The sequence below is a fragment of the Anarrhichthys ocellatus genome, unplaced genomic scaffold (genome assembly GCF_004355925.1).
Source record: "Anarrhichthys ocellatus isolate YVR2014 unplaced genomic scaffold, GSC_Weel_1.0 scaffold10, whole genome shotgun sequence".
NCBI lineage: Eukaryota > Metazoa > Chordata > Actinopteri > Perciformes > Anarhichadidae > Anarrhichthys > Anarrhichthys ocellatus.
This window is the reverse complement of record NW_022280040.1, coordinates 1354389-1366552: the sequence shown is the minus strand read 5'-3', so window position 1 is coordinate 1366552 and position 12164 is coordinate 1354389. Positions and strand designations below refer to the sequence as shown.

General features: G+C 41.2%; 1 protein-coding gene across 1 annotated transcript in view; it reads right to left on the bottom strand.

The window, feature by feature from the left end:
- Positions 1-12164, bottom strand: part of LOC116385090 (trichohyalin-like) — a 94313-nt gene that overhangs the window by 65339 nt on the left and 16810 nt on the right. Inside the window, exons 4-6 of the mRNA XM_031850286.1 lie at positions 9212-9335; positions 7556-7735; positions 6530-6796 (exon numbers count right to left, since the gene is read on the bottom strand). Of these exons, the coding sequence (XP_031706146.1) occupies positions 6530-6796; positions 7556-7735; positions 9212-9335 (571 nt within the window). The remainder of the gene's footprint in view (positions 1-6529; positions 6797-7555; positions 7736-9211; positions 9336-12164) is intronic.

Here is a 12164-nt window from a genome sequence, read left to right as displayed (position 1 = left end):
CACACACACACACACACACACACACACACACACACACACACACACACGGATCGACTAGGACAGGCCAGGGATGAGCACACCCCATCTGATCTGTGGCCCGTTCATTCATTAGACCCATGCTCTCCCTTATTGATTTCAGCTTAAATAATGAGAAAGCTTATCCAAAAATCTTTAGCATTTGGGCTCCAACTTAAGGGAATCGATGGGGCCATTTCCCATTTTGAACAGCACATACGCAGGGGTTTTATGTACGATGAACGGGACAAATCCAGATGCTGATAAATCAATAGGCCTTTTTGTCGATGGACAGGCATGCTTGCACACACACATACATGCATACATGGACACACATGGCTGATAAATGGTATTTTTGAGGCAATTAAAGTAAGCTGTAAACATATGAAGGCCAATCAATTGGCCAGTGAGGTCTATTATCAAGGCTTTAACACTGATTTAGAAGGGGCTTTAAGGAGCCAGCAGCTTTAAGTGTGCCACAGTCACTTATGCAAATCAGCAGCAGCTAGAGACCTGCACAGATCAGTGCTGCACTGTGCTAAGATGCTCACACAACAAGATAGTATACATGTCACCACTACAGAGCCTCAGAACTGCTGCCTACGGGGAAAGGTGTGTGAAATGAAAATGTGCTTCTAAGGGACTTTAAAAGCCCTATTTTGTTTATTGGCTTATATTATGTCTAAAAGTTTTATTATTCAACTCAGTCTGATGTAGGAAAAAAAACAAAAAAAAAACACCTTTAGCCAATACCGTAGCAAAACATTTAGAAATGATATTTTTGCTGCTTACCAAATCTTTCCAAACAAACAATGCGGTCAAACATGGCGCCAATATCAACTCCCTGTTCGCCATAGGCATTGTTGAAGAATTTGATCATTTATTCTCTCCCTAATTCATTTTTTTTTGTAGTAAATTGCAGTTTGCATCTAGGTGGAACAATAAGAGGGGAGAGGAGGAGCTGTGTGGTGGACAATTCTATTTTAGGGGGGGTGGACAAGCTTGTTAGGAGGAAAACGAATACATCAGTGCTGTCCAGCCTCCCCCCCCCCCCCCCCCCCCCACTGCTTCCACTTTGCTAAAGGTGAGACACGTGTGTCAGCAAAGCCAACCTACAGACAACATATCCCTGAGGTAATTGGTTCCGCATTAATATTCATTTGATTCTGTATTCAGCAGCTACGACAAGCCTCTCTGCTTTGATGCTCTGTGTCTCGGCCCCCTCGTCCACCGCACACTGTTAACCCTGAAACTAGGAGTTCAGATAAACCGCCACGTTGAGGCCTTTTTTTTTTTCCCTGCTATGTGAAAGACTACAATGATATAAAGCTAAACTAAGATCCTCCTCCCCTCCTAGTGTGATTTAGTTTGACTCTGGTATCTCTCACTTTGACTTGTCTTTGCATACCACTGCTTCAGTCTAGTTGATCTGTTGTGTGTGCATGTGGGTTGCTGAGGAATGACATTTAAATTGTGCATCCAATCAAATTGGCAGAGAGGCAGTAAGGAAGGTTGGGGAGTGATGAGGGGGTGCGGGGGTGTTTCGAAAGGGTTGCAGAACAACCGTTGCCATGGTGAACCACTTCTGTCAAAACCACCAAGGTCACAACTGCTGACCTGCAGTGTTATGGGACTTCTGAATAGCAAACTGTATGGACATGAGGATTTCTCTCTTTCTTTATCTTTGTTCTCGTCATTCTTTCATTTTGTCTCTCTTTCTTTCTTTCTTTCTTTCTTTCTTTCTTTCTTTCTTTCTTTCTTACTTTCCTCCCCCCCTGCTTTGCTTTTCTCCCATCTTCTTTCTTTTCTCTCATCATCTTTGCTTATTTCTCTCAATTTCTTTCTCTATACGTTTATTTTATATGCCCTTCCTCTCTTTCTTCCATTTTTAAGACTGACTAATTGTGCCATTATGAGGCCTGTGGTGTTGCTGAATACATTATGTATGGCCTGTGCTGGCAGTGAGTCTGAACACGGCCTGTTTTGAGTCATTATAATTCCGTTTGCTAACACACAGCCATTGTGCTAGTCTGGGGTTAGGGGAGATGGTATGATAAAATATTGAGGGCGAGCGAGGCAGCTGCAGATGCTAGCTGTCATGTGTGAGCGAATGAATGTTATGACAAGCATGTTTAAACATTCATGCAGGGAGGAGAGTTTAGGAGGGCTTTTCATTAACACCAATATGTCTTCGTCTCCCTGGTGCAGACACTGCTGGTGTTAGCATGACAACAACAGGGAGGAGAGGAATTAACATCTTGAGAGGAAACTGTCACAGACGCACACTAACAGAGAGGTAGAAACAAGCCATCTTGTGCATGAGCACACACACAAGCATACGCATTTTTACATTGGCTGACTACTCCGAGTATACCGTACATCTAACAGGAAAATGTACTGAGTGAAATTGACTCTCCACTTTCCAACTCTAACAGACACCAAGACAACGTTCTGTTGTTTACCAGAACAACGATCTGAAAGTGTAACGCCATGTTCTGAGCTGATCAAATAGCTCACAGTAGAACTGAGCAATGCATTCAAACAGGAAGAAAACTGAAGGAGTGCAGTGGGTTCCTTACTTCAACCACAACAATGGCATAATAGAAATGATTTTTTCAAAAGGAAGAATAAAGATGTGGGAGGTTTCTAGGCCAAACTTACATCACCCACCACGCTGTTCAGCTGTTAGGAGAGTTGACCTGTTAGCAACGGTGCAATCTCTTGACAGTTTCTGGAGACTAGAAGACAAGCTATTTGTGGCATTTGTTGGGAGCAGAGCAATGGCCAATCTGTTTGTATAACCTTGATGCAGATAAAGCGATACGTTGAACAGGTAATGGGCAGAAATAACAGCTCTGTGATAAATGGGTGAACACTGTCCATGTTAATAAAAAAAATCATATTCTTCTTATCTCTTACTTAATTCCTTTTAACATATCTGAGGAGTATGTTGCCTGTGATGAAAAGCAGATGACGTGCATATTACAGTGGTGTAGTAACAAAGCTCAACATCGTTACTCCGTTACTGTGGCATGTTATTATGGAGGAGGTATATACACATTTTAGCTCACTAGAACTGCAACATCAATACCTATGCTGATGATCTCATGAAGTCAAATCCAGGCAAAAGAGAAAAAAAGGAGCATGACGTACTCTTAACATAAGTGGCTTTGACTTGCAAAATGTGTTTGCATAACATGAGCTTGAGATAATGTCATAAATGGCTTTAAATGCTGCAAGGTGCATTAACAATATGCACGGTCATCGGTTTTACCCGCACCTTGACGCAAACATTTTTGAATTAATCTCGTTTTTACTGGTCAAGCAATTCCATTTTAATATTCAAATTTGGTGTGTATGCTTGCATGCGAGCCAGTGCACACTCGTGCGAGACTGATGTAATCAGTCTTAAATCAGTTAATAAGCCAAGGACACAGAGGAGATGAGTCAGCTGATGTGAGCATGAGCTAATATTAGCATCTCGCCCCCCATTCAAGACCTGTACCGCACAGAGTCGCATCGCGTGTTTGGTCTCCCCATTACAAAAGTGCAGGCTTTGGACGTTAAGCCCCGCAGTTTAGCTAACCACAGTGAATTCCATTAGCACATTAGCTAAGGTGCCATGACCTAATGCTAATGTTGGGTGCAGCCTTTAATACCATATCCGTTTTTCAAAAAAAAAAAAAAAAAAAACTTCAGCAAATTTGGAGAGTAGCCCTTAAACTGTTCTAAAAGAGAAACCAAGTGTTATCAAAATATATATATTTTAAATAAATAGACTTATAGCATACAGGACTCTGAGCTTTAACATCATGCCACACAGACCATACCAGAGTTACAGGTCTTAAATGAATTCTCATCAACTTGCTCCACAACAAACTACATGCCTAAATGTTGCAAACACAGGTGCACAAGCACATAACACAGAGACAAACAGATAGACACGCATACATAAAGATGCAATTCATGTGCACACAGGAACTTAAACTGACTAGTAATTAAAAGCCAGAGCATGGAGTTGATTCGGGGTAGGCGGTTCATGACACCACAAATCTGGGAGACTTCCTGTAAGACATAAATCTGTTGCTCTCCCTATCTGCCCCTCTCCCCCTCTCTCTACACAGAGACAGTCTTGTCTGGGTGTCTCCCTCCCTTCGCTCTCCTCACTGTTCATTTGAAGCTCAAGAAGCTTTGGTGAGGTTCAAAGAAAATCTACATTCTCTCTTCAGTCACTCATTCATTCCCTCTATCTTCTTCGTTCTGGTTTGCTCTTGCTTGTACTCATTTTCTCCCCCTTTCTCTCTCTGTCCCTCTGCAAGTGTCTCTCCCTCTCCTCTCTAAACACTGTCTCTTCCACATGGCCCGGATAATGAGTGGCGAAGCTAAATGAGAGGAAATTCACTATTAGGATGGGAACGCTGACTGAAGGTTTTAAATAAACGGAGAGAACTTCAGGCCAAATTGTATTTCCAAGGACATAAACTAATGGAACAGGCAGACATCCTCTGAACAAATACACACTCAGTTTAAACTACTATAAGAGTTGTAGAAATATACAATGTCCATGTGGATATAACTGAAACACAGACTGGCAGAAGGCAGACAGAAATACATATAAATGCATTCATCCCACCATATGCATGTAGAAAACCACAAACACTGTTTACATGAATTCAATACTGCTTATTTCCTTGGTGTGGAAAGCCTATTACTCCGCATTCAAAAGAAAAACAATAAGGACATGAAAGAAAAAACATAAATGCTTGTCTATGTCATTGAAATCTAATTAAGCAAATGTGTTTTCTTAAGTGTCTCTGATATCCTCTCAGGCATAGAAATGCACACCCACATATAAACACACAGAGGAGCCTCACTCTATGGGGTTAATTGGGTTATCTAGGCTGATTAGCATAACTAATAAGGATGCTTGTTAACGGATAAGAATTATTTATTCAATTAGCACTCTGAGTGTATGTATGAAGCTGTGCATGTGTATAGATCCCCCGTTCATCACTGGCACGAGTTCAAATGAAAATGAAGCAGAGCTAAGTAGGCATGAAGTGAGACCCGTGTGTGTGTGTGTGTGTGTACTCCATTTATCTATTCTTCACACAGATGCTCACCATCAGTCATCAGACCCCACCCGTTCACCCCTACCAACACCCCTACCCACACACACACCATGCCCGCTATGCTGTAGCTCTTAAATCCCTAATCATCATCATCATTAGTCTTCTGTTTAGCATAATTAGTATTGTTAACCAGATGAGCTGAGTCGAGTCAGGCTGTGCCAGTCACACAGCAAATGACATATGTCACCCTCCTGGCACCTTTCCAGGCAGCTGAAGAGGCTACTTGTCCCCATCAGGTGGGTTTGTGGCACATTTGCATGCTTTCACTGATTGCTGATGGGTAATGTAGCAGCTGATGTTCACAGCGTGTTCTGATGCATTGTGTGCAAAAATGTCCAAAGAGAAGTTGGTTTTTTTAATAATATTTTTTAGGGCAAACAGCTTGTAAAGTGACACAACTCTTGCAGTTATATCAGTTAATGGAACAATACTGAGAGCTCATTTCACCAATTCATTCATTCGTGTTTGCAAATGTAGATGCTGCCTTTTGTTTGTGATGCTTAACATGCGCTTCTAGCCGACAGTAAACACGAAAAAAGCAAATCAACAACACTTCTCTAGTCTTCAGCTCACAAGTGAAAACTCACAAACACACTCCAACACTCACAAATAACCAGAGAGGGGAAAATGAGAGAGAAAGAGAGAGGCAGAGCGCTACATTTACTGAAATTAAACATTTTCTCATCAGCCTGAGGGTGCAGCAGGCCCACTAATGTATTATTCATCCCCACTTCACAAAGGAACATTAATCAATTATGAAGATATGAGGATCTTAAAGTATAGAGGAGAGACGAAGAGCGGCCCGTTCGTATTAATATGCGGCCGCAATCCTGCGCCCCCACCCCCCCTGCTCCTCAAATCAATATTTTGCAGATTAATTTGGAGAGGTTGTGGCGAGATGGCAGGATGGAAAGAAGGAGGGGATGTGGGGGTGGAGGAGAGGAGAGAATGTCTGAGGTCTGAATTAAGGTGAAGTGTTTTGTCGTAATTTTTTTTACAAGTCCGTGTAAGTGCGTGTACATGCGTGCGTGTAAATATGCTGTCTTCTGTAGTGCTGTAAGTAAACATACTAGAACCGCGCAATTGAGAAAACTACATGGTAAAACATATGACTGAAATATTCAAAGTTCCAAAGAGGAGAGACTATTTCAAACATGTAAATTCATCTTTAATTGAACCTGGGCATCTTTTAATTGTGGATGAAGGTGTGTAATTGTGTGATGAGCTCGTGATGAGGAAAAAAGCATACATGAGAATTCAAATGAGGGAACACAATGAAGAGAATCAATGTTCTTACTTGCAGCCAAGTTTACACATTACCACCCATTGTTGAGTAGTCTGGTTAGATACAATAGATCTACTAAGTACATCTGTAAACTCACCTCACAATTCAACATAGCTTCCTTCTCAGTCCACTTTTCATAGACTTGAGTATGGGCCTCTGTCTCCTCCTCAATCCCCCTCCTCCACTGTTCCTCCCTCTCCTCCTCCTCCTCCCTCTTTTGTTGCTCCTGCCTTCTCCTCTCCTCTGCTTTCTGATGCTCCTTTTCATATTTCAGTCTCCGTTCGTCTTCTCTTTGCCTCCATTCCTCCTCTTTTCTCTTCAGCTCCTGCTGAAGCTCGCTTGCTCTCACATTCAGCCTGGAGAGCTAAAGTCGGGCAGAAAAAAAAAGAAACAGAAATGGGCAGGCAGTCACATCTGAACCAGTCACTTAATCTCAAAACTAATCTGAAACACCAAGAGGGTCGTTGCAGGGCAGCATCATGTCAGACAGTTATGTGCTGTGTTCAGTTCCTTTACATACCAGCTGTTTTTCATATACCAAAAATAGCTCGTACTGTTCTCTATGTGGAAGTACATGTGTGCAAAGAGGAATCCCAACTCATAAATTGTGGAAAGTAACTAAGTACATCTCCTCAAGTAGATACTAAAGTACAATTTTGAGGTACTTGTACTTAAATGAGTAATTCCATGTAATGTTGCCTAAAACTTCTACTCCAATCGATGATCTTACTAGTTATTTTTCAGGTCTAGATCTTACATGAAAACATGCATCTATAATAACTAAAATAAAATATCAGTCATTGGGGAAATGTGACTGCAGAATAAATGTACTTTAAGCTCGTCAGTGGGTCAGCCTCACATGCACTAACATGCGCGCTGCTGGCCCGGCTATGTCAACAAAGTGCAGACAAGTTCTGATAACAACACACTCTGCTCAGGTAGACATTACTCCACGATATCTTTACATATACATTATCTATAAATATGATTTTAAATGCAGTACTTAAATACAACATTTGTAATCGACTATTTTCATGCTGTTTTATTAATATTTTTATTTGCGTAAAAGTATCTCAATACTCCTTCCACCATTGCAACTCATTCATAATCTGCCAGTACCCACCTGAGCGTGTGTGTCGGCCCCTTCCTGTTGCAGCAGCTCAATGTTAGCTTGCAGTTTGGTGATGCGGACGTCTTTCTCAGCGATCTCCTTCATGTTGTCTTTCTGGATCCGCTGCAGACATGAGAGCTCGCTCTGCAGGTGCACCAGCCTCTCGCTACTTTCCAGCACCTGTGTTGCAGTCTGGACCATGAAAATATATTTTTTTAAAAACAAACATTAGTAGCTTTTTTTATATTTTAATATTAATTGTTCATATCTCATTTTAAAAAGGACCTTTTGTAATTACGGAGGATTTTCATATACCATAAGTATAATTTATTAAAATGTATATATTTAGTCCCTCTCAGGTAAAACAGCTGTTTATGTCTTAAACTAGAATATTCTTTTTCCGTCACTTATGCGGTCATATTGTAAAGAGGTCAAGCAGCGGATAATCGTTGTGTGAAGGACACACTGCAACCATGTTAATAATTCACATAGCATTGAAAACCCGTCAACACAGCCAGATTCAAAGGAATTACATGTATACCTGCCTTGTTTTCATTGTTAAGGATATAAAGTAGTTTTAATTGGGCTTCTGAAGTGTCAGATTCTGTGAATGTATTCAATTATACTGAAACTGGCTTATTGCCAACAAACAAAGATGCAATTCTGTGGCAATCATCTTTTTAAAAGCTGTGTGTGTGCGTGAGTCCGTGCCAACAAATCTACCCGTGCATCTGCATTGCAGACGTACCAGTTAAACAGAAATACAAGCAGAATGAAAACACATATCAACATTTGTTGAAGATATGATTAACAGAACAAGCTCCAGTAACTCTTGCTTGTTTCTCTTAGGCTGTGTAATCACACAAACCACTAATTAGCGGCGGTGCAAATTAATGACTCAACTCACAAGCAGAATGAACAAACATTAACCAGCGAACACACACATAAACAACTAACAAGCCCAGGTTTACCACAAGCATGAATGTATGTGTGTGTGTGTCTGCATATCTGCAAGTCTGTGTGTGTTTACGTGCGTCTTAACCGTAAGCCACAGAAGACAGTAAAACAGCAGTGGGTATAATTTAGTGACACCCTATAAGGAGGTGTGGGAAGGCTGTAAAAAACTCTCCCTTTTAATCCCGGTCGGCGACGCCATGTTTGTTACCCAGGGCTCTGAGATATGCCGGTAATTCATCACCCACGCCTCGGCTTCCTGTTAAACCTGGCTGCACATGGAGCGCTTCTAGCAAGCTGCCAAACCAATATCGTAAAAAAAAAAAAAGGACTTCTACACCTCTCAGACAGGCTTCTAAAGAATAACAAGCACCCTGCAGAGAAATTCACCTTAACAAGTAATGTAATTGTGTAGACAGTCTTATAACTGTGCTAACAAAAATCAGCTGGAAGGATAAGATTTAGTTTTGTTGTTTACATTAGAGGCTTACTTATTTGAGGAACACCTTGAAATAAGGGAAGTCAGTCCAAATACAGTGTATGCAATGTACTGTACTCAATTGAATCTTAAGAAACAGAGGAAAGACTTTCAATAAGCTAAATGATCTTAACCAAAAGGCAGAAGTTTGAGGGCTGGACATATATCTTGATGACATTTTGTGGTGTGATCTTGTAGTTCATCCTTTGTATAAACTCAAGGTCCAGCTGGATTACCTTTTGTTTCTGCTGGAAACTCTCTCTGAGGTCCCTCTCCAGATCACAGATGACCATGTCCTCGGTTTGCAACTGGATTTTCCGGTCTCCCAACTCAGATGTGATCTGGACCAGGGAACCAATACTAAAGCAGAAAGACGGACAGCAAAGGAGAGACAGTATGATACATGGCAACGATTTACAGGAAAAACAGGTGAAATTAAACCATCACTGCACTTGTAATACTATACAAGTTACAGATATATTCACTGGTACAGTTTCCAGTATATGTATTGGATAGGAAAGAAATGTGATCACAATTACAGTAAATTACAATAACATGACAGATCTAAACACAGCATATGGTGATGTATATCATTGTATAGCTGTGTTGGATAGCTGTATCAAAAACGACAGAACATGAGACACTAAACTAACACCGAGTGAACCTTGATGGGTAATTAAGATTTTAAATAAATACATGCAATGCTTTCCAACATAAAATAATAACAAATAGATAAGCAATCTGCTCTGTGAACAGCATGCAGCGCGTATCCAGTGTAATATGTGATTCATGAAAAAAATCGAATTCAAAAGCAGCAAAGAGATGCTGAGCCCGGTGAAATTTGTGCTCGGTGACAGCAACTGGAGCTGATATGCGTCTGTCTGTGTGTGTGTGTGTGTGTGTGTGTGTATGTGTGTGTGTGTTTCCCAGCGGTGAAAATATGTTAACTCTGCCCAGACACCTTCTGAGTCACCAGTGACAGCTGTCACACGCCCAAGATGGAAGAAGAGGGAGGGAAAAAAAGAAAACACATCACACGGCACTGTGCGGTACTCTTCACAAACACATGCACGTACACACACAGACACACACACACTATTTCATATTTACCAGCCTCATGAGAGGAGTTATTCTGATGAAACTTTGCGCAGATTAAAAATGGTAAACTCACATTTGATCAAGCGTGTCTACACGTTCGCACCAAGCAGGGACGGGGAAGGCAAGATTTGACAAAAGTGACATGTGAGTGGATCGAGAGCGCTGAGAGTTAAATCTTTCACTTCAGGAAAAAAAACAACTTTTCAGTCAAATGGAGTAAAAGCCACAGAGGAGAGTGAACAAACTGACTTTAGATTATAGTCTGTTTCTGTGTCTAGAAGAGAATGGGAAGGAGTGCGTGCTGCTGTGCTATCAATTCACTTGATAGTTTTATTCCACTCAAACTACACTGTTCCTTTGTTATGAATCATCACTTTGCTGAGCATTTCACTAAGAAAATCTGTTTTAAAAAAAGAATGTACAAAAACTGTGTACTCCTAACCACGCACAGACGCTTTTATGGGTGTATAAATGTGGAGACAAAGACAATCTTCCCTAAATATATGCACAAATATCAATCCTCAACTTTTACAAAGGTTAAAACTGTCTACAGTTGCATTATAACATGATTTCTCTTATTATTTTGGGGCTTGTTAGATGGAGTGAAGAAGCTTGGTCTGTTTATTAACATTTTAAAAACGCATTCACCCATCAGTTTGGTGGAAAAATACTTAAATCACCCCAAATTTAGGAGATTCTTTCGAGACGAACGGTCTGAAATGGGAACAAGTTGAGAATAGAAAAAGGGTTTTGAATGAAAAGTAACTGCAGCCAATTTCATCCCTATACTCTGCATGGGTTTAGAGGTCTGTGCGTATGAGTGTGTACATGCATATGTGTACTCGCTAGCTGAGATAAGGAGTATAATTTTGTTGTGTCTTGTAGTTTTTAACTCATTTTTGGAAAAAATAAATACGAAAACCTGCAACACATTCTGACCTGCAACAAGTCAAAATGCAAATGTATTAATTGACTGCACGTGCATGTGATGTGTGTATGTGCACATCAGGTCATGATTATGTACGTAACAAATGAGGCTATATGATTTACTATATTGTTATATACAATAAAGCAGTTGTGCTAAACAAATGACACAATGTCAAACCAACAGATGAACAGGGAATTCCTACTTAGAGCCCTAAGTGTTGTTATGATTACTGTGTGGACAAAGAGAGCAGGGCGAGTGAATGTGACTGAAGTGTGTGTGTGTGTGTGTGTGTATCACCGTTAGTGTATGTAATATTAAAGCAGGCTCTCGATATCTCAAGCTGTCACTCAGGCCTATTAGGCAAGGCTAACAAAATTAGTCATGAATATGCAGTAATAACATGCAAATTGCCACTCCTTCCCCCTGTCGTGTGTGTGTGTGTGTGTGTGTGTGTGTGTGTGTGTGTGTCGGTATGCATGTTGCCCCCAGGGCCATAGACATTGGCTCTGTAAACCCAATTCTTTCAACATCATTACAGCAACAAGACATAATTCATAAGAATAATATAAACATGCATGTAGCCTGGCATACATGCGCAAGCGCACACACACACACAGACACTTGTCTGCGCACACACCCACACGGGACACTGGTAGGCTACGCTGCCCTCTTCACATGCCAGGGCCACTATACAGCAGCTTGTTGTTAACCACTTTAATGTTGACCAAAGTGCTTTAAGATTTCCAATGCCATATTTTATGCTTAAACACACACATTTGTGCATGTGCGTACACAAACATGCTGATCGTAAGTTGCTTCAGAGTCCCCAGGGTGATGTTTGACACAGCCTGGGTGCTGCCACAGCAATTAACCTCCCTGTTAATGAGAAGAGCTCTGTCAAGCAGCCAGATGGCACCGCCTGGCACGTTGCCATGCGCGCACACACACACACACACACACACACACACACACACACACACACACACACACAGCAAAGATATACACTCTCACACATAGACATGCACATACAGTATGTGCACATGCACGAGCACACAATCCTGTCTTCCGCTGCTGTACACCTAACTGTTGCTGGTTGTCAGTGCCCCTCATCCCTCCCTTTGGCACCCCCCCCCTCTTTACTTCTCTCCTGCATTGTCTTCTAT